We start from the raw sequence: 26,254 nt of genomic DNA, 5'->3' as shown, positions 1-26,254 counted from the left end.
CCAAAACACTGGTAAAACCACTTGGACCTTCTGATTCTCATGGAAAGTGGGGTGGAGGGTGGGGGGTTTTGTGGTATTGAGCTAAGGAGGACTGGAAGGAATGCTTAGTCCAAGTACCTTGTGTCCCACTGGGATGGAATTAGGACCCTCGACCTGGAGTCTGGTAGAATTGACTGCTTCCTTGGAATATGGGGAAAATATCCTCCCATCCTCCACTTCCCCACCTCCACCTGCCACATTTGCAAGGGTTGTTAAATCACAGAATAGGAGAAACAGGTTTATTTTTTAAAAGGGTTAGTTCCATATATTTTTATTCCATAAAAACAATGACAGTATCAACCCATACTCATGGAACAGAATACACTTAAAAGATTTAACATGGTACAAAATTGGATTCAATATCCAAAATTTAACATGAGCACTTTACCAAGATCTTGAGGGCTGTCTTATTCTGGAAGCTAATCTAGCTCTTCACCAGCTAGATCATCCCCATCTCCTCTTTTCTTTGCAGCACTTTGTGGTCTTTCTTTTTTTGCAGCACTTTGTGGTCTTTCTAGCTGCAGGCCAAGTGGAACCACATAGGAAACATCAGAGTAGAGAAGTGGTGTGGAGGCCAGCAATGGTATTGGTGAAAAGTCCCGCATGGCATCTCGCAGCCATTCATTTCACGGAAAAAGGGCCATCAGGACTAGGGAAAAATGGAGAAAAACAGAGAAATTCCACCTGTCCTGACTCTTAAGCCCTTCCCGAGTCACAAGGCACCATATATGTTAGGTTTTTTAAGTAGGTAGCTGGTAAAGGAGAACACCACAAGAACACCACGTGGTATTCAGGCCAGAGAGAATAGTTTATTACGGAACTGCTGGCTTGTGGCCGGAGAGAAGGGAGAGAAGAGAAACAGGTTTATTTTTTCCTTTGACTTCGTAGTAGGTTAAGTGGTCTTATTGTATGAGAATTTTAGGGGTTGGACATGTGGCTCAGTTGATAGAGTTGATAGAGACAATTTTTTTTTGGCCAGTCCTGGGCCTTGAACTCAGGGCCTGAGCACTGTCCCTGGCTTCCTTTTGCTCAAAGCCAGCACTCTGCCACTTGAGCCACAACTCCACATCTGGCCATTTTCTATATATGTGGTGCTAGGGAATCGAACCCAGGACTTCATGTATATGAGGCAAGCTCTCTTGCCACTAGGCCATATTCCCAGCCCCCAATGAGACAATTTTAATTATTATTACTATTATTATTATTATTATTTTGTTTTGCTGGTTCTGGGGCTTGAACTCTGGGCCTGGACTCTATCCCTGAGCTTCTTTTGCTCAAGATGAGCACTCTACCACCTGAGCCACAGTGCCACTTCCAGCTTTTCTGGGTAGTTTATTGGAGATGAGTTACAGAGGGGGCTGGGAATGTGGCTTAGTGGTAGAGTGCTTTCCTAGTGTGCTCAGAGCCTCAGATTTGATTCCTCAGTACCATATCAACAGAAAAAGCCAGAAGTGGCATTGTGGCTCAAGTGGTAGAGTGCTAGCCTTGAACAAAAGCTCAGGGACAGCCCTTGGGCCCTGAGTTCAAGCCCCAGGGCTGGCAGGAAAAAAGTTACAGGCCTGAGCCACCAGCACCCGGCTAATTAATTTTTTAATATGAAAGGGCAAAAAACTAGAAACTGAAGAGAATATATCATACATATGAATATCCCCTCCCCCTCTCATCATCATCATCTAGGGGCTCAAATTCAGGGCCTGGGCTTTGTCCTTGAGATTTTTTGCTCAAGGCTAGGGCTCTACTACTTGAACCACAGCTCTACCTCTGGCTTTTTGCTGGTTAATTGAAAATAAGAGTCTCACACATTTTCCTGCCTAGGCTGGCTTCAAACTGGGATCCTCTGATCTTAGTTTCATGAGTAGTTAGGAATATAGGCATGAGCCACTGGCAATGGGTTTGGACCTGTATACTTTAGAAATGTAAAAATTTCCCAGGAATTAAATCAATTCAGATACTATAGTCTGGTGGCTTAGACCTGTAATGCTAGCTACTCTGGAGTATAAGATCTGAAAATTGTGGCTTAAGGCCAGCCTGGGCAAGAAAGTCCATGAGACTCTTATCTCCAATTAAGCACCAAAAAGACAGGTGGAGCTGTGGCTCAAGTTGTAGAGTGCTAGTTGAGGGGGAAAAAACTCAGGGGAAGTGCCCAGGCCTAGAGTTCAAGCCCCAGGACTGACACAGAAAAAAAAAATGGCTTTGATGAGACCAGTCAACTTATGGAAGACAGAAGGTACAAGTATTACTGATATGAGAATATATGATTTAGAGTCAACTCATAATTATTTTTTGCCAGTCCTGGGGCTTGAACTCAGGGTCTGAGCACTGTTCCTGGCTTTTTTTTTTGTTCAAGGCTAGCACTCTACCACTTGAGCCACAGTGCCACTTCTGGCTTTTTCTGTTTATGTGGTGCTGAGGAATCAAACCCAGGGCTTCATGTATGCTAGGCAAGCACTCTACCACTAGGCCACATTCCCAGCCCCAACTCATGACTCTTTTTTTTTTTTTTTGGCCAGTCCTGGGCCTTGGACTCAGGGCCTGAGCACTGTCCCTGGCTTCTTCCCGCTCAAGGTTAGCACTCAGCCACTTGAGCCACAGCACCGCTTCTGGCCGTTTTCTGTATATGTGGTGCTGGGGAATCGAACCTAGGGCCTCGTGTATCCGAGGCAGGCACTCTTGCCACTAGGCTATATCCCCAGCCCCACCAACTCATGACTCTTAAATGCTTCATCAGCAAAGAGATCATGTGACTACATTATTGATTAAATTGTTGATTAATTAATTAATTGCAGTGCAAGGGATGGAGCCAGGAAGAGCAAGTACTTGAGAGGCAATTCAGCTATATCTCTAGCCTTACTTTTTTAGATTTAAAGGTCACATTATGTTGTCCAGGCTTGTCTCCTACTCTTGGGCTCTGGTGATTAACTTTCCTCAGCCTCCTGAGTAGCTGACACTAAAAGTGCTGACTACTGCAATAGGCTCCTGATTATTATAAGGTTTAGTATAGGAGTTTTTTTGTTTTCTTTTTGTGGAGATCCTGGGTTTTAAACTCAGGTTTGTAAGGGGTCTGAGCAAGGAGGCAGAGGTTATTGAAAGCACCATTAGGTCTAGGAAGTAGGTGGTTTGTCCACTTGAGCCAATATGCCACTTCTGGGTTTTTTTTTGTAGTTTATTTGAGATAAGAGTCACATCAGCTTTCCTGCCCAGGCTGGCTTGAAGTTGTGATCCTCAGAGCTCAGCCTCCAGAGTAGCTAGGATTAAAGGTAGGACCTATCAGTGCCCTGCTTTATAGGAGCTCCTTTTAAAAATGGACAACAAGACAGGAGATGATGGCTCAAGCTTGTAACTCTAGCTACTCAGGAGGTTGAGATCTGAGGATTCCATTTCAAATCCACCCCAGGCAGGAAAGTTCTTGAGACTCTTACCCAATTAACTAACAAAATGCCAGAAGTAGAGGTATAACTCAAGCAATAGAGTGCCAGCCTTGACCACAAAAGCTCAGGGACAGAGCCCAGGCCTTGTCCAAGCCCCAGGATCGGCATACACACACATACACACAAAATGGGACAACAAATAACTAGAAATGAAAAATAAAAAAAATAACTAGAAAGGCAGGATGTAGATGGGAACCAAAGGACCTGGTGTCCCTTGAATACTTCCAAATTAGGTTAAAGTATGCTCTGGTTGTTGTTTATTTTTAGGATGAATTGAGAGTTTTGTCTTGGCCAGAGTTATTGCTGTAATGGTAGGGGGAAATTATATTTCCTGGAACCTTAGTGAATCCTCACTTTTCTCTCCAGCAAAAGGAACATAAAGTACACTTGTACTGAGAACATTGTACTAAGTGCAATAAACCGGTCATGGAGAAATAAATCTTATTCAACTCCCAGAATCTGCAGTTTTTATTTATCATTTAATTTAACTAATTAATTTATTTATTGTTGTGCCTGTACTAGGGCCTGATTTCTGAGCCTGGATGCTGAACTTTGGCTTTTTCACTCAAGGCTAGATTTGCATCACTTGGGCCCCAGCTCCACTTCTTACTTGGTACTGTTTTTTTGTTGTTGTTTGAGAAAGGACAGTTTTATTATCATGATGTACAGAGAATCCACATTGCACACTTCACCCAGCTTAGTGGACAGCTCCTTAGCCTTTACCTTTTTTCCCTCTGCTTGGAAATTCAAGCCACAGATTTTGGACTCAGGACATTGCCTCCCCAGTAACAACAGATCTCATCGTATCTGTCATTATAATTGGTTCTGAGTGCTTTCACCAGCTTTGCAAGCGAGCCTTTGTCTTCCAAGTTAACTTGAGTGAAGGCAACTATGGTGTATGTCTTCCTGTGGACAAAGTACCCAAGCCTGGCCTTCTCCTTAAGGATGTACTAGGGAACACCCATCCTGTGGCACAGGACAGGCAACTCCATGGGCTCCACATCATGTGTGTCCCCCCCCCCCCACCAACAAGCTGAGCCTTTTTGCTTTCCATCAAGGTAGTGACACTTAACTGCTTGAAGGACTGGAGGTCCCTTAGTGGAGACAGCTCCTTTGCCAGCAGCTTTCTTCTCAGCGTGGGCTAACAGTCTCTGGCCTGTACTTGTGGACTGGCTTAAGTAGCTATGTACTTGGCTGACAGTCCAAGGCCTGGGGAAACTGGTTAATCACAGGAGGCACTTTTAGCCCTTTGCTGCTACAGTGGGATGTAGTGGGGCCATTTGACAAAATGTGTGAGGTCCCTTTTTGGCTTGATGTCTTGTCCAATGCCAAAGAGGATTTAGCACCTTCTTGGCTTCTTGCTTTTTCATGACAGTGGGGTCTGGGGCCACCTTCTTTCCCTTGGCTTTCTTTCATTTCAGCATCTTGGGTGGCTGGAGAGAGCTTTTTACTGTTTAATTGGAAATAAGAGTCTCTTAGACTTTCCTGCCTGGACTTTTTAATTTTTATTTGTGTGTGTGTGTGTGTATGTGTGTGTGTGTGTGCAAGCCTTGGGGCTTGAACTCAGGCACTGTCCCTGGGCACTGTCCCTAAGCTTCTTTTGCTCAAGGCTAGCACTCTACCACTTGAGCCACAGCACCACTTCTGGCTTTTTCTGTTTACGTGGTAATGAGGAATCAAACCTAGGGCTTCACACATGCTGCGCAAGCACTTTACCACAAAGTCACATTCCCAGCCTTCGGCTGGTTTTGAACCTGGATCATCAGATATCAGCCTGCTGAATAGCTAGGATTATAAATGTGAGCCATTGGTGTTTGCCAATATAGCTGCATTTTTTGTTTTGTTTTGTTAGTCTGTTGTAGGGCTTGAACTCAGGGCTTGGGTACTGTCCCTGAGCCTCTGTGCTCAAGGCTAGCACTCTACTACTTGAGCCACAGCGCTACTTCCAGTGTTTGAGTGGTTAATTGGAGATAAGAGTATCACAGGCACTTTTCTGTCTGGGCTAGCTTTTAACTGCAAGCCTCAGATCTCAGCCTCCTGAGTAGCTAGGATTTCAGGGCTTGAGCCACCATACCTGGCTATAGCTGTTTTTTTTTTTGTTGTTGTTGTTTTTGTGTGTGTGTGTGTGTGTGTGTGTGTGTGTGCCAGTACTGGGACTTGAGACTCAGGACCTGAGCACTGTCCCTGGCGTCTTTTTGCTTAAGGCTAGCACTCTACCACTTGAGCCACAGTACTATTTCTGGCTTTTTCTATGTATGTGGTGCTGAGGAATCCAACCCAGAGCTTCATGCATGCTAGGCAAGCTCTCTACTGCTAAGCTACATTCCCAGCCCTGGATTTCTTATCTTAACCAGCAAAAAGCTGGAGGTGGCTCTATGGCTCAAATGTTGGTTATTTTTCTATTAGGTTTTTTTGTTTTGTTTTGCCAGTTTTGTGGCTTGAACTCTGGGCCTGGTCGCTGTCTTTGAGCTTCTCTTGCTCAAGGCTAGCATTCTACCACTTGAGCCACAGCACCAGCTCTGGCTTTTTTGAGTAATTCATTGGACATAAGAGTCTCATGGACTTTCCTGCCCAGGCTGACTTCGAACCACAATCCTCAGATCTCAGCCTCCTGAGTAGCTAGGATTACAGGCATGAGCCACTGGAGCTCAACTTGGTTGAAGTTTGAACACTAGCTTTGATAACGAAAGCTCAGGGATAGTGCTCACACTTGAGTTCAATCCCAAGGACCAGCAAAAAAAAAAAAAAATCAGAGAAAAAGGAAAAAATAAGAAAGAAAGAAAGAAAGAAAGAAAGAAAGAAAGAAAGAAAGAAAGAAAGAAAGAAAGAAAGGAAGGAAGGAAGGAAGGAAGGACGGAAGGAAGGAAGGAAAGAAGGAAGGAAGGAAGGAAAGAGAGAGAGAGAAGGAAGGAAGGAAGGAAAGTTGTTATTAAAATGTCCCCCACCCCCCCGCCAGGCCCAGGTGGCTCACGCCTATAATCCTAGCTACTCAGGAGGCTGAGATCTGAGGATCCAGGTTCAAAGCCAGCCGGGGCAGGAAAAGCCGTGAGACTCTAATCTTCGATTAACCACAAGAAAGCCAGAAGTGGCGTGGTGGTTCAAGTGGTAGAGCACTAGCCTTGAGCTGAAGAGCTCAGGGACAGTGCCCAGGCCCAGAGTTCAAGCCCCATGACCAGAAAAAAAAAAAGGTTTTTCCTGTGGGTCCTTGAGCTTAAACTCAGAGCCTGGGTGCTGTTTCTGAGCTTATTTTGCTCTGGCTAGTGCTCTACCACTTGGACCACAGAGCCACTTTTAGCTTTTTGAATATTTCCTTGGACGTGAGAATCTCATAGACTTGGCTGGGAATGTGGCCTAGTGGTAGAGTGCTTGTCTCGCATACACGAAGCCCTGGGTTCAATTCCTCAGCATCACATATATAGAAAAAAAGCCCGAGGGGGCTCTCTACCCTGGAGCTCTGTTTGTCTCTCTCTTTTGTGTTTCTCACTTTATTTGTGGTACTTGGGGGGGCGGGTGTTGAACCCAACATCTTGTATTGTACTATGTGAATATGTGAACCATACCTCTGGCCGTTTTGGGGTGTGTGTGTGTGTGTGTGTGTGTGTGTGTGTGTGTGAGAGAGAGAGAGAGAGAGAGAGAGAGACAGACACAGACACAGACACAGACACAGACACAGACACAGAAAGAGAGAGATTGAGAAAGATTGGCATTGGAATTCAGGGTCTAGTTTCTTATTCAGCTGTGCCTCTATCACTTGAGCCATACCACCAACTTGGCTTTGGCTTTTTGCTGGTTAACTTGAAGTCTGACCTTTTCTTCTTGAGTTGGCTTCAAATCTTGGTCCTTAGGTTTCAGCCTCTTTTTTGTGCTGGTTCTGGGGCTTGAACTCAGACTCTGGGCACTGTCCCTGTGCTGCTTTGTGTCAAGACTGGCGTTCTACTAGTTGAGCTACAGAACCATTTTCCAACTTTTTCTGAGTAGTTTATTGGAGATAAGAGTCTCAAGAATTTTTCTGCCCAGCCTGGCTTTGAACTACCATCCTCAGATCTCAGCCTCCTGAGTAGCTAGGATTATAGGCTTCAGCCACTGGCATGCTTAGCTTAGGTTTCAGCCTTTTTTTTTTTTTTTTTTTTTGGCCAGTCCTGGGCCTTGGACTCAGGGCCCGAGCACCGTCCCTGGCTTCTTCCCGCTCAAGGCTAGCACTCTGCCACTTGAGCCACAGCGCCACTTCTGGCCGTTTTCTGTATATGTGGTGCTGGGAAATCGAACCTAGGGCCTCGTGTATCCGAGGCAGGCACTCTTGCCACTAGGCTATATCCCCAGCCCCAGGTTTCAGCCTTTTGAATAACTCACAGTTGTGAGCCACCGGTGTCCAGCTTCCCAGCATCCAGTCTGTCTTTTCTCCCTAGCGCTTCAGTATCTCTTCCTGAGTAAGTGGCTAGGTAACCCCACACCCCTATCAGGGATGGATCCTCTTACTTTTCCTTGATTCTGTCTACCTCCTCAGACCTTTTCAGATGGTAGGTCTAGGGGCCATAGGGAATGTGAGAGCCACCAGCCTAGGAAACCAGAAGAATAGGGTTGGGAGGGCTGGGAATGTGGCTTAGTGGTGAGTGTTTACCTCCCTTGCATGAATCCCTGGGTTCCATTCCTCAGTACCACCATAGAAAAGGACAGAAGTGGGGCTGGGAATATGGCCTAGTGGTAAAGTGCTCACCTCGTATACATGAAGACCTGGGTTTGATTCCTCAGCATCATATATATAGAAAAAGCTGGAAGTGGCGCTCTGGCTCAAGTGGCAGAATGCTAGCCTTGAGCAAAAAGAAGCCAGGGGCAGTGCCCAGGCCCTGAGTTCAAGGCCCAGGACTGTCCAAAAAAAAAAAAAAAAAGGCCAGAAGTGGCGCTGTGGCTCAAGTGGCAGAGTGCTAGCCTTAAGCAAAAGAAGCTCATGAACAATGCCCAGGCCATGAGTTCAAGCCCCAGAACTGGCAAAAGAAAATAAGGTTGGGAGATGGCTGAGAGACAAATGGAAGCAGATGAAGGCAGGGCAGGGATATGGCAGGAAGGAAATGAAGAAGACAGGGAGGAGAGGCTGAGAACCTCCGAAATCCTTGGTAGAATCAGATGGTATTTAATCTGATAAAGGGGGTGGGGTTGTTGCTCAAGGATACAGCACTTGCCTAGCATGTGCAAGGTCCTGGGTTTCATCCTCAGAAGTAAAAAAATTCCTAGAGGAAGTAGGGCACCAGTGGCTCATGCCTGTAACCCTAACTCAGGAGGCTGAGGTCTGAGGATCAAGATTGGAAGCCAGCCTAGACAAGTAAATTCCTGTGACTCATCTCCAATTAACTACCAAAAAGCTGGAAATGGCACTCTGGCACATATGGTAGAGTGTCACCTGTGAGCAAAAGAGCTCAGGGGCAGCACCCAGGACCCGAGTTCAAGCACCAGTACTGGCACGTTCACACAGAAAAATAACAAAACATAATAATAATCCTACAGGCTCCATGAATACCAACTGGTGGCTCTATTTCGCCACCTGGTGGCTAAATATTTGCCTTGCATCTCTCATTCCTCTGGTCATCTTACACTACCTAGGTAGGTCTCACTTCCCAGCCTGATTTTTTGGTCATTCATATGGCTGTTGTTACTTAATTTCTTTTTCTAGTCAGTCTCCTGAGTAGCTAGGATTACAGGTTTTTTTTTGATGGTCCTGGGGCTTGAACTCCAGGCCTGAGCTTTTTCATTCAAGGCTAGAGCTCTACCACTTTGAGTCACTGCACAACTTCTGGCTTTCTGGTGATCAATTGGAGATGAATTTCAGACTTTCCTGCCAAGGTTGGCTTTGAACCATGATCCTCAGATCTCAGTTGCCTTAGTAGCTAGGATTACAGGCGTGAGCCACTGGCATCTGGCTCCCAAACTTTTTTACTCAAGGCTAGCACTCTACCACTTGAGCCACAACTCCATTTTTTATGTTTTTAGAAGTGAAGAAGGGGGCTGGGAATATGGCCTGATGGCAAGAGTGCTTGCCTTGTATACATGAAGCCCTAGGTTTGATTCCTCAGTAGAAAAGGCCAGAAGTGGCGCTGTGGCTCAAGTTGGCAGAGTGCTAGCCTTGAGGAAAAAGAAGCCAGAGACAGTGCTCAGGCCCTGAGTTCAAGCCCTAGGACTGGCAAAAAGAAAAAAGAGAAGTGGGGCTGGGGATATGGCCTAGTGGCAAGAGTGCTTGTCTCGCATACATGAAGCCCTGGGTTCAATTCCCCAACACCACATATACAGAAAACAGCCAGAAGTGGTGCTGTGGCTCAAGTGGCAGAGTGCTAGATGAGAAAAAAAAAGCCAGGGACAGTGCTCAGGCCCTGGCTCAGGCCCCAGGACTGGCCAAAAAAAAAAAAAAAAAAAAAAGAAAGAAAAAAAAGAAGTGAAGAAAAGAGTTTCATACCATGTGGTTACTGTATACAATTTTGGTACACTGAATATTGTATATATGCTTACCTGAACTAGGGAAGGGAAAGAAAAATAAGGGAGGGTGTAACAAATATGACAAGAAATATACTCACTACCTTATTATGTAACTGCTATACCCCCTCTGCACATCACCTTGTCAATAAAATTCAATTTTAAAAAAACCTTAAAAACAGAGTTTCACAATATTTCCTGCTCAGGCTGGCATCAAACCATGATCCTCAGATCTCAGCCTTGTTTTTTTTTTGCCAGTCGCACGGCTTGAACTCAGGACCTGGGCACTGTCCCTGAGCCTCTTTGTGGTCAAGGCTAGTGCTCTACAACTTGAGCCATAATGCTGCTTCTGCCTTTTTTGAATAGTTTATTGGAGATAGAATCTCACAGGGACTTTTCTGCCCAGGTTGGCTTCAAAATGCCATCCTCAGATCTCAGCCTCCTAAATAGCTAGGATTACAGGTATGAACTAGGATTACAGTGCCTGGCTTGATCTCAGCCTCTTGAATAGCTAGGATTACAAGATTCAGCCACTGGCACCCTGGCCCTTTTTATTTTTTAAATTATTGCAGTGTGTGTGTGTGTGTGTGTGTGTGTGTGTGTGTGTGTGTGTGTGCACGCCAGTCCTGGGACTTGAACTCAGGGCCTGGGCCCTGTCCTGAGTTGTTTTGCTTGACTAGTGCTCTACTGAGCAACAGCTCTACTTCTGACATTTTGGTGTTATTTGGAGACAATCTCATAGACTTTCTTGCTGAGGCTGGCTTTGAACCCAGATACTAAGTGGGTGCCAGGGCAGCCACAAAGCAAAAGCCCTGAGCTTTGGCAGAAAAAAAGGGAGGAGAAAAGGAAGGAAGGAAGGAAGGAAGGAAGGAAGGAAGGAAGGAAGGAAGGAAGGAAGGAAGGAAGGAAGGAAGGAAGGGAAAAGACAAGACGGAAGGAAGCAACTGGTTAAGGAAGGAAAGTCCCAGTCTCTGGGCCTCTGAAAAACCCCCTTGGGACCTGGTGGTCCTCAACTGAGTTACAACCCCCTACTTGAGTGACTCAGTGCCATGCAGTGGGCTGCCAGATGAGGATGGCTGGTACCTTGAATTCACCTCTCAACATGCCAGCTGGGTCCCCTGTCCTAACTCACTGCAAAATACAGTCCAGCAGCAGAGCCCTTGGAGGGATCAGAAAACCAGCAAACCCAGGACATACTTGTTTCTCGGGCTACCTGCTTTTTTGAATTGGTCCTTTCTGCCCCAGGAAGCCCAAACCCCTCGGGGTCCTCCAGCCCTCTCAGCTCTGAGCACTTCCAAGCCGCTCAGCCCCTTTCAGATATTTGTCTACTAAGAGGCCATAGGCTCCACCCCTTTTCCATGTTTCCTTGCTGTCTGGCAAGGTAGCTGCTCATCCTCTGCTCCTCAATCCAACCTTGGTGTATAGGCTTAGGCCACAAACTACAGGCCCCTCCCAGCTCCTAAACCCCTCCTCCGCAGGGACCTCCCCACCTCTAGCTGGAGGTCCTGGAATTGATCCCAGTATCCAAGCCACTGCCCAGGGAGGACAAACAGGGAGGGAGACACTGTCCCTTTTTTTTTTTTTTTTGCTAGTCCTGGGCCTTGAACTCAGGGCCTGAGCACTGTCCCTGGCTTCTTTTTGCTCAAGGTTAGCATTCTACCACTTGAGCCACAGCGCCACTTCTGGCCCTTTCCTATATATGTGGTGCTGGGGAATTGAACCCAGGGCTTCATGTATACAAGGCAAGCAGTCTTGCCACTAGGCCATATTCCCAGCCCCTGACTTTTTATTTTATTTATTTATTTTTGGACAGTCCTGGGGCTTGGACTCAGGGCCTGAGCACTGTCCCTGGCTTCTTTTTGCTCAAGGCTAGCACTCTGCCACTTGAGCCACAGCGCCACTTCTGGCCGTTTTCTGTATATGTGGTACTGGGGAATCGAAACCAGGGCCTCATGTATACGAGGCAAGCTCTCTCACCACTAGGCCATATCCCCAGCCCCCCAGCCCCTGACTTTGTTTTTCTTGGTTGTAGGGCTTGAATTTAGGGGCTGAGTGCTGTCCCCGAGTCTCTCTGCGTTCAAGTGCTCTACCACTTGAGCCACAGCACCACTTCCAGCTTTTTTTTTTTTTTGTATATGTGGTGCTGAGGAAGTGAACCCAGGGCTTCATGCATGCAAGGCAAGCACTCCACCACTAAGCCACATTCCCAGCTCCCACTTCTAGCTTTTTAGTGGTTAATTGGAATTAAGAGTCTCAAGGTCTTTCCTGCTCTGGCTAGCTTTGAACTATTATCCTCAGATCTAAGCCTCCTGAGTGCCTAGGATAACAGGTGAGAGCCATAAGCACCCAATTTGTGAACCATTTTTTAAGAGGAAAGGGCATTTCCACCTGGCAGTGGCTTACAGAAAAGGGGGTTAATTGCTCCCAGTAGTGGTTTGTACAAAATAAACTTGACCAAACCCTCTGGAAACTGAATGTGGCATTTGCATCTCAGAGATGCAGTTTGCACCAGAAATGAGGGAAATGGAGGGATGCTATACATCAAAAAAATTTTACCTTTACCTACCCTACCCTAAAATGAAAACTTATCCCATTGTCTGGCTTAAGTAAACAACTGGAGGCCTCAGTACTCAAGTTCAGGCAGGATGGTAAGGTTCTGTGGCTAGCCTGTGCTACAGAATTCAGGAGGGCTGAGGAACACATAACAATATGACTTAAAAACAACAGCCTGGGGATGTGGCTTCGTGGTAGAGTGCTTACCTAGCATGCTTGAAGCCATGGGTTTGATTCCTCAGCACCACATAAACTGAAAAAGCTGGAAGTGGTGCTGTGGCTCAGGTGGTAGAGTGCTAGCCTTGAGCAAAAGAAGCTCAGGGACAGTGCCCAGGCCGAGTTCAAGCCCAGGACTGGCAAATAAAATAAAAAATTGGTTGGCAGAAGCCAGTCAGTGCTGGTGGCTCATGCCTATAATCCTAGCTACTTAGGAGGCTGACATCTGAAGACCCAGGTTGGAAGTCAGCTTAGGTAGAAAAAAAATCTGTAAGGCTTCTTTTGTGCTAGTCTTGGGGCTTGAACTCAGAACCTGAGTTATTGTGTCTTTGTTTTGCTAATGCTCTACCATTTTAGCCTAAGGTCCATTTCTGGCTTTTTTGGGAATTGGAGATCAGAAGTTTCAGGGATTTTCCTGTCCAAACTGGCTTTGAACTTTGATCCTCAGAGCTCAACTACCTAACTAGATAAGATTACAAACATGAGCCATCAGTGCCCAGCTCAGGAGACTTATTTCCAATTAACCAGAAAAAATCCAAAAGTAGAGCTGTGGCTCAAGTACTAGTACATTAGCCTTGAGTTTAAAACCTAAGCAAGAGTACAAGGCCCAGAGATCAAGCCCCAGTACCAGCAAACATACACACAAAAACACTAATGGAATAAATCTGACATATGTGCGTGTATGTATCTGTGTGTATGCATGCATATATACACATATGTAATATATACATATATACAAAAAAAGACAGTGCTACACAGGAAGATTGCTACATAGTAAATTCTGTTTTGTTTTTTTTGGCCAGTCCTGGGGCTTGGACTCAGGGCCTGAGCACTGTCCCTGGCTTCTTTTTGCTCAAGGCTAGCACTCTGCCACTTTGAGCCACAGCGCCACTTCTGGCCATTTTCTGTATATGTGGTGCTGGGGAATCGAACCCAGGGCCTCATGTATATGAGGCAGGCACTCTTGCCACTAGGCCATTTCCCCAGCCCTACATAGTAAATTCTGGATACTCTAAGAAAATAGCCATATTGACTCAAAAATGAAACATGGTAGAGATATCTTGGACTCAGAGAAAATAATGCTATATATAATTCTAGGCCAGCCAGGGCTATATCACCATACTGACTCAAAATTAAAAAAAAAAAACAAAACTGTGATGGACCAGGGGACTGTTACAGGTCATGTTTTTTGTCAGTCATGGGGCCTGAACTCTGGGCCTGGGCACTATCCCTGGCCAGCTCTTCAGGTCAAGGCTAGGGCTCTACTACTTCCAGTTTTCTGGTGGTTAACTGAAGATAAGAATCCCAAGGGCTTTCATGCCCAGGCTGGCTTTGGACCACAATCCTCAGATCTCAGTCTCCCGAGTAGCTAGGATTACAGGTGGGAGCCACTGGCACCCAGCTTGTTTACAGGCACTTTGAGGAAACCAGGTCTACCCAATCTCTATTTTCAGCCTAGTGACAAAGTTGAGGTCACAGGATGAGGATCCTTTATGCAAATAAGGTAACTGGTATTCAGAAAAGGGTTTCCTATGGGATCAATTTCTCAGCCTTAGCCTTGGAGCTTTACGGAGGAGGCAGAAAGGTACTGGACTGTGTGTGTATGGCATGAGGGGAGCAGTGTACAGACCCACCCAGAAATCCTTGTGATCCCATACTTCTTCAAGCCTGTTCTTCTGTTTTCACTTGTCTAATTCACATTTTTTTTTCTTTTTTGGTATCATCCCCGGAGCTTGAACTCTGGGCCTGGGCATCACAGCTCCACTTCTGGCTTTTTTTTTTGGTTATTATTTAGAGAAAAAAGTCTCATGGACTCTTTTGCCCAGGCTGGCTTTGAACTGTAATCCTCAGATCTCAGCCTTCTGAGTAACTAGGATTATAGGAGTGAGCCACCAGCACCTGTGACTCTAATTCACATCTTCATGCTCCTTCTCCCACTCCCTGCTCATTCCCTCTGCTGAGCCATGACTAGAACCACTCCTTGTGAGACTTTAAGTCCTTGGTGAGGGCTCTGCCTCTTGTCCTGAGCTAGGGGTCCATGGGGATAGCGGAAGGAATGTGTACACGAGCATTTCAAAACTGGCTTTAAATACTTCTTAGGGTGCCACACAAAGGAGCTAGGGTTAGGGCTTTTTAGGAGTAGGGGGCTGTGGTGCCCTGAGAGAAAAAGGGACCCAGTTGTCAGGGCAGCTGGGGGGTACCACCCCCACCCTGGGACAAGGGTGCTAGTCCAGGTCCTCCTCTCTAACAGGTTCAAAGGGCTTCGTGGGAGCCAGTCCTCCCTTGGAGGTAGATGACTGGGGAGGGAGGAGTAGCTCCCAAGGTGGCAGGTAGCGGGTTCCTCAGTGGAATTGTTGGTAGCCAGGATAGCCAGGAGCTGGGCTACCATCCTTCGGGCCTAGTTGACTGGGGTCTTCGAAGAATGGAGGTGCTAAAGAGGGGAGGAAAAAGATAAAGTAAGTAGCAGGGAAGGAAGCTGACAGGGCTATTCCCACCTCTCTCCCTCACTGTTGTCCCAGAGATCCTCACCATTGCGGAACTGCTGTGCAGTATAGCGTGTGAGGAGGATGCCCACACCTTCAATGAGGGCCAACAGGATGCCCCCCATCATGGCTGAACCCACCATGGCCAATGGGCCACCTGGAGGTAGAGAGAGACAGAGGTGAGGGAAAGCAGCACAGAGAGAAGGGGCCAGGGCCATGAGCCAAGGACACTCACTGCGAGCAGCCAGCACAGCCCCAGTCAAGGCGCCACTGGTAATGGAGTTCCAGGGATCTTCCTTGCCCCGAAGTCGTACCAAGCCACAATCAATGGTGGAGAATAGGCCTCCCCACACTGCAAAGCTACCTGTAGAAGAGCAGAGGTCTAGTCACTATTCCCCAGAGATCCCAAGAATTCATCATTCAGGGGATGGGCACTTCAAAGGCCTGAAGTCTCTGAGGAAGAAAGGGGAGTTTGGTACAGGCCATGCTTAATCTGCACAAGACTCTGGGTCCCATCCCTAGCAATAAATAAAGAAAAAGGAGAGGGGCAAGGCACTGGTGGCTCACACCTGTAATCCTAGCTACTCAGGAGACTGAGATCTGAGGGTGGTGGTTCAAAGCCAGCCAGGGCAGGAAAGTCCCCATGGAACTATTATCTCCAATTAACCACTAAAGCCAGAAGTGGAACTGTATGTAGCTCAAGTGGTAGGGAGCTTGCCTTAAGCGAACAAACAATCAAGCAAGAGTGAATAGCCTGAGATCAAGCCCCAGGATGGGGAAAAAGAAAAGAAAGGAGAGAAAAACTGAGACAAAGAGGTGGGTAAGAGTGGGGCTGGGAATATGGCCTAGTGGTAGAGTGCTTGCCTTGCATACATGAAGCCCTGGGTTCGATCCCTCAGCACTACATATATAGAAAAACCCAGAAGTAGCGCTGTGGCTCAAGTGGTAGAGTGCTAGCCTGGAGCAAAAAGAAGCCAGGGACAGTGCTCAGGCCCTGAGTTCAAGCCCCAGGACTGGCAAAAAAACAAAATAAGAGTTGGGCACTAGTGGCTCACACCTATAACCATAGCTACTCAGGAGACTGATATCTGAGGATTAAGGTTTAAGGTTCAAAGTCAGCTCTGGCAGAAAAGTCCCTGAACAAAGGCACAAAAAGGAAGGGAGGGAGGGAGGGAGGAAGGGAGGGAGGGAGGGAGGGAGGGAGGGAGGGAGGGAGGGAGGGAGGGAGGGAGGGAGGGAGGAAGGGAAAGGGAAAGGGAAAGGGAAAGGGAAAGGAGCCCGGTATCGGTAGATCATGCCTGTAATTCTAGCTACTCAGGAGGCTGAGGTCTGAGGATTGCAGTTCAAAGCCATCTGGGGCAGGAAAGTCCGTGAGACTCGCCTCCAATTAACCACCAGAAAATCAGAAGTGGTGCTGTGGGCTGGGGATATGGCCTAGTGGCAAGAGTGCCTGCCTCATATACATGAGGCCCTGGGTTCGATTCCCTAGCACCACATATATAGAAAACAGCCAGAAGTGGCACTGTGGCTCAAGTGGCAGAGTGCTAGCCTTCAGTGCTTAGGCCCTGAGTCCAAGCCCCAGGACTGGCAAAAAAAGAAAGAAAACATGGGCTGGGAATATGGCCTAGTGGCGAGAGCTTGCCTCATATACATGAAGCCCTGGGTTCGATTCCCCAGAACCACATATATAGAAAATGGAAAAAAGAACAGTGGACAGTGCTCAGGCCCTGAGTTCAAGGCCCAGGACTGGGAAGGAAAGAAAGAAAACAATAAAGTCAGATAGCAAACTCCAGGAAATATTCTGTCCCTATCAAGTAGGTAATAATTATCAAAATTCTCTTCATCATGTGTGTATGTATGTGTGTGTGTGCCCTACACGTGCCAATCCTGGTGCTTGAACTCGGGGCTTAGGCAATGTCCCTGAGCTTTCTGGCTCAAGGCTAGCACTTTACTGCTTGAGCCACAGCTCCATTTCTAGCTTGGTTTGGTGGTTAACTGGAGATGAGTCACAAACTTTCTTACCCAGGCTGGCTTCAAATTGCAATCCTCAGATCTTAGCATCCTGAGTAACATACAAGTATGAGCTATGGGTGCCGGGCCTCATCTTCATATGGAATTGACAAATGGTTATAAGCTCACTCATCTTTTATATGGCTTTGTTTTGTGCTGGTTCTGAGGTTTGACTGAACTCAGGGTCTGGGTGCTGTCCATGAGCTTTTTTGCTCAAAGTCTGGAACTCTACCACTTGAACTACAACTCTACTTCCTGCTTTTTGGTGGTGAATTGGAGATAAGAGTCTCACACTTTCCTGCCCAGACTGGCTTTTTGAACTGAGAGCCTCAGATCTCAGATCAGTGGCTAGGATTATAGGTGTGAGCCACTGGCACCAAGCACAATTTTCATCTTTTTTTTTTAAATTAAATTTTATTGACAAGGTGATGTGCAAAAGGGGTACAGTTACATAATAAGGCAGTGAATACATTTCTTGTAATATCTTACACCCTCATTTTTCTTTCCCTCCCCTAGATCAGGTAGGCATATATACAATATCCAGTGTACCCATATCATATACAGTAACCACGTAGGGTACGCCAAAGGAAATTCACCTAGAACTTTAAATGCAACGTCAACAGTAGAATCCTCCTGTGTCCTTCTCTTGGAGTTGTTTTTGCTTATCCTCGTCTTATATGATCATGTGTACATACATGTTGAGCTATTGTGATCTACTGATAGGTTTATTCTAGACTTTCTTATGTTTAGAGGTTGTTTGGTTTTAGATACATAATGTAATGTCGCTGACCCAAACCTGTAGAAATACCATTTGAAAAGAAGTTTGTTGTTTTGCAGACCTGGGCTCTGAAGGGGGAATGAAGAAGTTGAAGTAAACCCCATTTTCAGGCAGCCCCCATTGTTGTCTGAGCAAACCCAGGACAAGCCCAGCCGGTCAAGAACTCTAACCGCCTGGGAATGCTTAACTCTAACCGCCCCTAGAATGCCTCGAGCCCTGAGCCAATCAGATTTGTACCCGTAATCTTGCTTGCTTAAACACCTGATTGCTGTAACTTTGTCTTTTGCCTTTATAAGCTCTGTGTAATCGCAGCTCGAGGCTTCCTCCTAACCTCCGCCGTGTCGGTGGGTAGGACAAGGCCCGGGCCGCGGCCCCGCTTGAATAAAGTCTTGCCTTGCTTTTGCATTTCGGAATGTCTGAGTCTTGGTGGCCTTCTTGGTGGTCGTTTAGCGACTTGGCATAACAGTCTCTACTGTCTTCCTCCCTCCCTAACAGTCATATATCAAGGAAACAATGCCCCTTTGTTCTCTGTGTTGTAGGCTTATCTCGCTCAACATTATTTGTTCAAGTTCTGACCATTTCCCTGCAAATACCAATATTTTATCATTTCTAATCGCTATGTCATATTCCACTGTGTATAGGTACCACATTTTTTGTATCCATTCATCTGTAGTAGGGCATCTGGGTTGTTTCCATATTTTGGCTATTGTGAATTGTGCAGCGATAAACATAGAAGTGCAGATGCCTTTTTGATATCTTGAGGCCTGTTGTTCTGGATAGATGCCTAGGAGTGGTATGGCTGGGTCATAGGGTAGGTCTATGTTGAGCTTTTTGAGGAACCTCCATACTGTTCTCCAAAGTGGTTGTACTAATTTGCATTCCCACCAACAATGGAGGAGGCTTCCTCTTTCCCCACACCCCCTCCAGCATTTGTTGTTGCCTGAGTTCAGAGTATAGGCCATTCTAAGTGGGGTGAGGTGGTATCTCAGGGTTGTTTTTATTTGCATTTCCTTTACTGCCAGGGATGTTGATCATTTCCTCATATGTTTCTTGGCCATTTTTATCTCTTCTCCTGTGAAGTCTCTCTTTAGCTCCTTTGCCCATTTAATAATTGGTTTACTGGGTTACATTTTTTTTTTTTTTTTTGGCCAGTCCTGGGCCGTCAACTCAGGGCCTGAGCACTGTCCCTGGCTTCTTTTTGCTCAAGGCTAGCACTCTGCCGCTTGAGCCACAGCGCCACTTCTGGCCATTTTCTGTATATGTGGTGCTGGGGAATTGAACCCAGGGCCTCATGTATACGAGGCAAGCGCTCTTGCCACTAGGCCATATCCCCAGCCCAGTCTAAAACTTTCTGACACAAGTAGAAAATTCCACAGCAGACTGCATGTGAGGTGTCACAGCAAAAACACAGATGAACTGAACATACTGTATAAAACTACTCAAAGCTGGGCACCGGTGGCTCACGTCTATAATCCTAGCTACTCAGGAGGCTGAGATCTGAGGAGAGTGGTTCAAGGCCAGCTGAACAGTCTGTAAGACTCATCTCTGCTAAGCTACCAAAAAAGCCACAAGTGGAGCTGTGGCTTATGTGTTAGAGCTGTAAGCCTTGAGCAAAAACGAACCTCAGGGGACAGTGTCCTGAGTTTGAGACCCAGAACCAGCACCAAGAAAAAAAGAGATCTGCCTGGGCAACATAGAAAGATACATTTCTCCGTTTGGGGGGGGGCGGGGGTTGGTTTTTGTTTGTTTGTTTGTTTTGCTTTTTTTGGTGAGGAAGGTGGTGTTGATAGGAATTGAACTTAGGGCTTGTGTGCATGTTAGTCAGGCACACTAGCACTCAGCAACATCCTCAGCCTGAAGACCCCACATCTCCTAATTAGCTCAAGGCCTTCAAATCAATCCCCCCTGCACTATGCAAAAACAAAAAAAAAGGAAAGAAAAAAATACATTTATATTGTAGAAAATTACCTTTGGATTGGGCGCTAGTGGCTCACACCCATAATCCTAGCTACTCAGGAGGCTGAGATCTGAGGATCACAGTTCAAAGTCAGCCCAGGCAGGAAAGTACGTAAGACTTTATTTTTTGATCAGTTGTGGGGCTTGAACTCAGGGCCTGGGCGCTGTCCATGAGCTCTTTTGCTCAAGGCTAGTGCCCTATCACTTTGAGTCACAGTGCCACTAGTGGGTTTTCTGAAGATAAGAAATAAGATGGTGATAATTGGAGACAAGAGTCTCTCAGAGACTTTTCTGCCTGGGGTTGAGGTTAGCTTCAAACCGCAATCCTCAGATCTCAGCCACTAGAGCAGCTAGGATTATGGGTGTGAGCCACTAGCGCCCATTCCAAAGATAACTTTCTACAATATAAATCTATTGTAAAGGAGCTCAGAGGACTCTTATCTCTAGTTAACCACCCCAAAGCTGGAAGTAGAGCTGAGGCTCAAGTGGTAGAGCTCCAACATTGAGGAAAAAAAAAAAAAAGAGCTCAAGGATAGCACCCAGGCCCTGAGTTCAAGCCCCAGGACCAGTGATAAAAAGAAAAGAAAAAATTACCCTTGCGGGCTAGGGATATGGCCTAGTGGCAAGAGAGCTTGCCTCGTATACATGAGGCCCTGGGTTCGATTCCCCAGCATCACATATACAGAAAACGGCCAGAAGTGGTGCTGTGGCTCAAGTGGCAGAGTGCTAGCCTTGAGCAAAAGGTAGCCAGGGACAGTGCTCAGGCCCTGAGTCCAAGGCCCAGGACTGGCCAAAAAAAAAAATTACCCTTGGGATATGTGTATAATGTGTATGGGAAACAATTTTTGTGTTAATACATGGGTCAAATCCCAGAGATTTCATTATGCATATGTAAATATTTTAAAAAATATGAAAAATTCTGAAACTGGAAAAAATTGTGGTCATAAACCGTTTAGATAAGGATTCTCAAGTTGTTAAGCTGTTTAAACCAGGCACTAGTGGCTCATGCCTGTTATCCTAGCTCATTAGGCTGAGATCTGAAGATTTTGGTTTGAAGCCAGCTAGGGCAGGAAAGTCTGTGAGACTCTTACCTCCAATTAGCTAGCAAAAAGATGGAAGTGGAGCTATAGCTCAAGTGGCAGAGCACTAGCCTTGAGCAAAAAAAAACAACCCAAAACCCAAAAAACAAAAAACCCTCACGGATAGCTCCCAGAGCTTGAGTTCAAGTCACAGCACTGACACACATGCTCACACAACACGGCATACTGTCAGTTCCAGGACCTATTTCAGGTACCCCGTGTTATTTGACTTATGAAAAATTTAAATTACTTAATGTTATTATAGAGTTGGCTTGATGCTGGTGGCTCATACTGGTAATTCTAGCTATTTAGGAGGCTCAGATCTGAGGAACATGGTTTGGAGCTAGCCAAGGCCCTGAGTTGAAGCCCCAGGACGGACGGACGGACACACACACACACGGACGGACACACACACACGGACACATACACACACACACAGCTGAACCAGCAAGTGTAAGTTCTATAATAAAACTGATAAAAAAAAAAGTATTGATAAGGTGATTAATCAAATGAGGTTTAGAAAAAGATGTGCTAGCGAGGTGCCATGGCTCATGCCTAGAATCCCAGGCTGAGATATAAGGATCATGGTTCAAAGCCACCTGGGCAGAAATGTTCCCATGAGACTCTTATTTCCAATTAACCACTCAAAAACCAGAAGTGGTACTGTAGCTTAAGTGGTAGAGGGCCTGAGTTCAAGCCGCACAACTGACCAAAAAAAAAAAAAAAAAAGACATGCTACTAACCCAAGATTGTGTAGCAAGGATAAGACAGGGTCTGTATTTGAACTCCAGAATTCGTGTGTGTGTGTGTGTGTGTGTGCGTGCGTGTGTGTGTGTGTGTGTGTGTGTGTGTGTGTGTGTGCTGGTTCTCAGGCTTCAACTCAGGGCCCCTGAGCTTTTTTTTTGCCAGACCTGGGGCTTGAACTCAGAGCCTGGGCACTGTCCCTGAGCTTCTTTTGCTCAAGGCTAGCACTCTACCACTTGAGCCACAGCGCCACTTCGGGGTTTTTCTGTTTATGTGGTGCTGAGGAATAGAACTCAGAGCTTCATGCATGCTAGGAAAGCACTCTACCGCTAGGTCACATTCCCAACCCCCCCTGAGCAAAAAAGCTCAAGGCCCATGCCCTACTACTTGACCCACATCACTACTTGTGGAATTTTGGTAGTTAATTGGAGATAAGAATCTCACAAACTTTCCGGGGCTGGGGATATAGCCTAGTGGCAAGAGTGCCTGCCTCGGATACACGAGGCCCTAGGTTCGATTCCCCAGCACCACATATACAGAAAACGGCCAGAAGCGGCGCTGTGGCTCAAGTGGCAGAGTGCTAGCCTTGAGCGGGAAGAAGCCAGGGACAGTGCTCAGGCCCTGAGTCCAAGGCCCAGGACTGGCCAAAAAAAAAAAAAAAAAAAAAAACTTTCCTACCCAGGCTGGCTTTGAACCTTGATCCTCAGATGTCAGCCTTTTGAGTAGCTATGATTACAGAAGTTGAGTCACCAGCATTCAGCCAAGAATCTACATTCTTTATCCCTCCATATTAATCTGTTGAAAGCTGAGCAATAATGGCTCACACCTGTAATCCTAGCTACTTGGAATCTGAAATCTGAAGATCAGAGACTTAAAGCAGAAAGTAGAGCTGTGGCTCAAAGGTAGAGGACCAACTTTGAGCAAAAACACCAATTGAGTGACCAGGACCTTAGTTCAAGACTCAGTATTGGCACAAATAAATAAATAGCTTAAGAAATGTCATCACGGGCTGGGGATATGGCCTAGTGGCAAGAGTGCCTGCCTCATATACATGAAGCCCTGGGTTCGATTCCCCAGCACCACATATACAGAAAATGGCCAGAAGGGGCGCTGTGGCAAAAGTGGCAGAGTGCTAGCCTTGAGCAAAAAGAAGCCAGGGACAGTGCTCAGGCCCTGAGTCCCATGCCCAGGACTGGCAAAAAAAAAAAAAAAAAAGAAATGTCATCACTCCCAAGGCCTAGGCTAGGCAGACTTCTGGACTTACGCCATGCAATGTGGAGCCAAAAGATCACTCTCAACTAGGTACTGGTGACCCACACCTGTAATCCTAGCTACTTAGGAGGCAGAGATCTGAGCATGACAGTTTGAAGCCAGCCCAGGCAGGAAAGTCTGCGAAAATCTTATCTCCACTAAACTACCAAAAAAGCCCAAAGTGGAGCTGAGGCTCAATTGGTAGAGTAGTAGCCTTGAGCAAAAGAAGCTCAGAGACAGAGCCCATGCCCTGAGTTTAAACTCCAGGACTGGTGCACGCACACACATCACCCTGAAAGTTTACATCACATGTCCTATGTTTTTCCAAGCACCTCACCTCCAATCTGGGGTGCTCGAATCCTCACAGCATTGACACTGCCTCTGAACCGTTGTTGAATTCCCTGGGGAAAAGAAAGGACGCAGTTAGGGCAGGCTTCTAAATCAATTTTTATTGTTATTATTGAAGTGTTGTACAGAGGGGTTCTAAGCTTTTACAAGAAGGATGGAGAACTGGGGGCAGGTGGCTCACACTTGTAATCCTAAGCTACTCAAGAAGCTGAGATCACTCAGAGGCCAGGGCAAGAAAGCTTGCAAAAAATCAGGGCTGGGGGCTGGGAATGTGGCTTAGTGGTAGAGTGCTTGCCTAGCATGCATGAAGCCCTGGGCTTGAGTCCTCAGCACCACATATATAGAAAAACTTGGAAGTGGCACTGTGGTTCAAGTGGTAGAGTGCTAGCCTTGAGCAAAAGCAGCTCAGGGACATTCAAGCCCCAAGACAGGCAAAAAAAAAATCAGGGCTGGGTCATAGCTCAAGTAGAGCACCTGCCTAGCAAACATAAGGTCCTAAGTTCATACTACAGTACCAACAACAAAAAAAGGAAGAGGGGCTATGAAAATGCTTCTCAGTGGTAGAAAGCCTGCCTAGTGTATACGGCTCTGAGTTCCAGCTAAAAACAAACAAAACAGGAAGAGGACCAGGAATCTGGAAAGGTCTCATTAAGGAAGAGGCATATGGAGTAGCATATGGATTGTAGCTCTGTGGCATCTTTGCTGAAGGTTGCTGGAGGTAATGGTTTGGACACACACACACACACACACACAGAGACAAAGACACACAGACACAGACACAGACACAGACACAGACACAGACACAGACACACACACACACACACACACACACACACACACGAGGGATGTCATGTGTTAAGACCTTGAGGAAGCAAAACATGAGCAAAGATCCAGAAGGAGACTTCTATGTTTAGTGCCTGTGGCTAACTCCTGTAATCTTAGCTACACTGGAACTGAGACCTGAGGACTAAGGTTAAAAGCCAGCCACGGCAGAAAAAGTCCATGAGACTCTTACCTTCAATTAATTTACAAAATGCTACAAGTGGTAGAGAGCCAGCTTTGAGCAGAAAAGCTAAGAGATAATGCCCAGGCCCTGAGTTGAAGCCCCAGTACTGGAACACAAAAAAGAAAAAAAAAGGAAGAGAATTCTAGGAGTTGAGGGACAAAGCTAGATATAAAAATCGCAAAATAGCCAGGTGCCTGTGGCTCACACCTGTAATCCTAGCTACTCAGGAGGCTGCGATCTGAGGATCACGATTCAAAGTCTGCCCAGGTAGGGAAGTCCATAAGACTCTTATCTCCAATTAATCACCAAAAAACTGGAAGTGGAGCTGTGCTCAAGTGGTAGGGTGCTAGCCTTGAGCTGAAGATAGTGCCCAGTCCCAGAGTTCAAGCCCCACAACCACCTACACCCCAAATGCAGAAGCTAGGCATGGTGACACATATCTGTACTCAGCACTAAGACCAACCTAGGCTTTATAGGGAGACTTTTGTCTCAAAAAGCCCTTAAATAAGATGGACACCAGTGGTTCATGCCTATAATCCTAACTATTCAGAAGGCTGAGATCTGGCCAGGTTGAAATAGTCCATGAAACTCAACTCCAATTAACCACCAAAAAGCCAGATGTAAAGGTGTGGCTCAAGTCATAGAGCACCAGCCTTGAGCAAAATGGCTGAGACAGCATTCAGGCTCTGAGTTCAAGCCTGATACACACATAAATAAATAATTTAGACAAAAACAAGTAAATAAATGTTAGGACATTTAGTGAAATCTTCTGGAAGGATGGTCAGAGAAAGAAGTAGAATTTTTGTTAAACTGAAAGGATTTTCTCCATTTTGAGGCTCTCCTCTTCTGCTCAATTAAACCAATCATTTCTCTATGTCTAGGTTTCTAACCCAGACTCTAACTCTAGGTTTAAAAAACCCTGGCTTTGTATATATATTTAGGATTTGGCAATGCTCGTTTTTTGTTTGTTTTTGTTTCCTGTTGCTGGAGGTGGAAACCAGGAATTTACCCATGCTAAACAAGTCTATTCTTTAGTTGTTGCTTTTGTAGGTCCTGGGGCTTTAATTCAGGGCCTGGGCTCTGTCCCTGAACTTTGAGCCACAGCACCACTTCTGGCTTTCTTGAGTAGTGTACTGAAGAGTTTAATGGATATTCCCTGTCTGGGATAGCTTTGAACCTCGATCCTCAGATCTCAGCCTCCTGAGTAGTTAGGATTACAGGTGTGAGCCTCCAGCGCCCAGGCAGTGTTCTACTGCGTTTCCCCAAACCTCAGATCCAGGGACTAGGCCTGGCACACAGGCATCAGAATGAAAAGTGCATGTTGAAGGGCAGCTTCAAGCAGTTTCCAAAGCAGTTTTCAGTGTCAAGGCTACTGATTCCCACATCACCAGGGGGGAAGACCCAGACTCACAACGGGGGCATTACGAAAGCCCTTGACTGCCTGGAAGACTCCACCACCAATGACACCCATAGTGAAGGCTCCTCCACAGTCATCCACAATCCGCCATGGGCTATATGCAAGCAGGAAGGAAGCATAAGATTAATGTGAGACCTTTCCTTGCTAGGCCTTGTCATCAAGATTCTTTCCAACTGGGAGAAACCAAATCATCTGAATGGGAACTCCAGGAGTGGGAAGAAATGCTTCAAAATACCAAACTAGTCTTCTTAGGTCCTCCTCTTATAAAAGAAAGCCAGGTGTGGCAGTCCACTCCCTGTAATCCCATAGAAGGCTCTCAGCTCAAGGCTAGACTTGGAAACATGGTGAGGCTTTGTCTCTCCTACAAACAAAAAGATTGTAGCTATAAATGGGGTAAAAGGGGATAATGGGGGATATTATTCAATTCCAACGGAGGTATCAGCCAACTGTTTTGCTACTACCAAAGATTCAATGAATTGATTACATC

General features: G+C 46.2%; 1 protein-coding gene and 1 pseudogene across 1 annotated transcript in view; both read right to left on the bottom strand.

The window, feature by feature from the left end:
* Window positions 1–660: 660 nt before the first annotated feature.
* On the bottom strand, window positions 661–4,897 carry LOC125343121 (annotated as a pseudogene).
* A 9,874-nt stretch (window positions 4,898–14,771) lies between these two features.
* Timm17b (translocase of inner mitochondrial membrane 17B) overlaps window positions 14,772–26,254 on the bottom strand; it is a 12,718-nt gene continuing 1,235 nt past the window's right edge. The window contains exons 2-6 of the mRNA XM_048335667.1: window positions 25,762–25,861; window positions 23,334–23,397; window positions 15,414–15,542; window positions 15,225–15,335; window positions 14,772–15,126 (exon numbers count right to left, since the gene is read on the bottom strand). Coding sequence (XP_048191624.1) covers window positions 15,038–15,126; window positions 15,225–15,335; window positions 15,414–15,542; window positions 23,334–23,397; window positions 25,762–25,861 — 493 coding nt within the window. The 3' untranslated portion in view covers window positions 14,772–15,037. The remainder of the gene's footprint in view (window positions 15,127–15,224; window positions 15,336–15,413; window positions 15,543–23,333; window positions 23,398–25,761; window positions 25,862–26,254) is intronic.

Source organism: Perognathus longimembris, chromosome 28 (genome assembly GCF_023159225.1).
Source record: "Perognathus longimembris pacificus isolate PPM17 chromosome 28, ASM2315922v1, whole genome shotgun sequence".
NCBI classification, from domain to species: Eukaryota; Metazoa; Chordata; class Mammalia; order Rodentia; family Heteromyidae; genus Perognathus; species Perognathus longimembris.
Note: the sequence above shows the minus strand (reverse complement) of the source record. Positions and strands in the feature narration are given on the sequence as shown.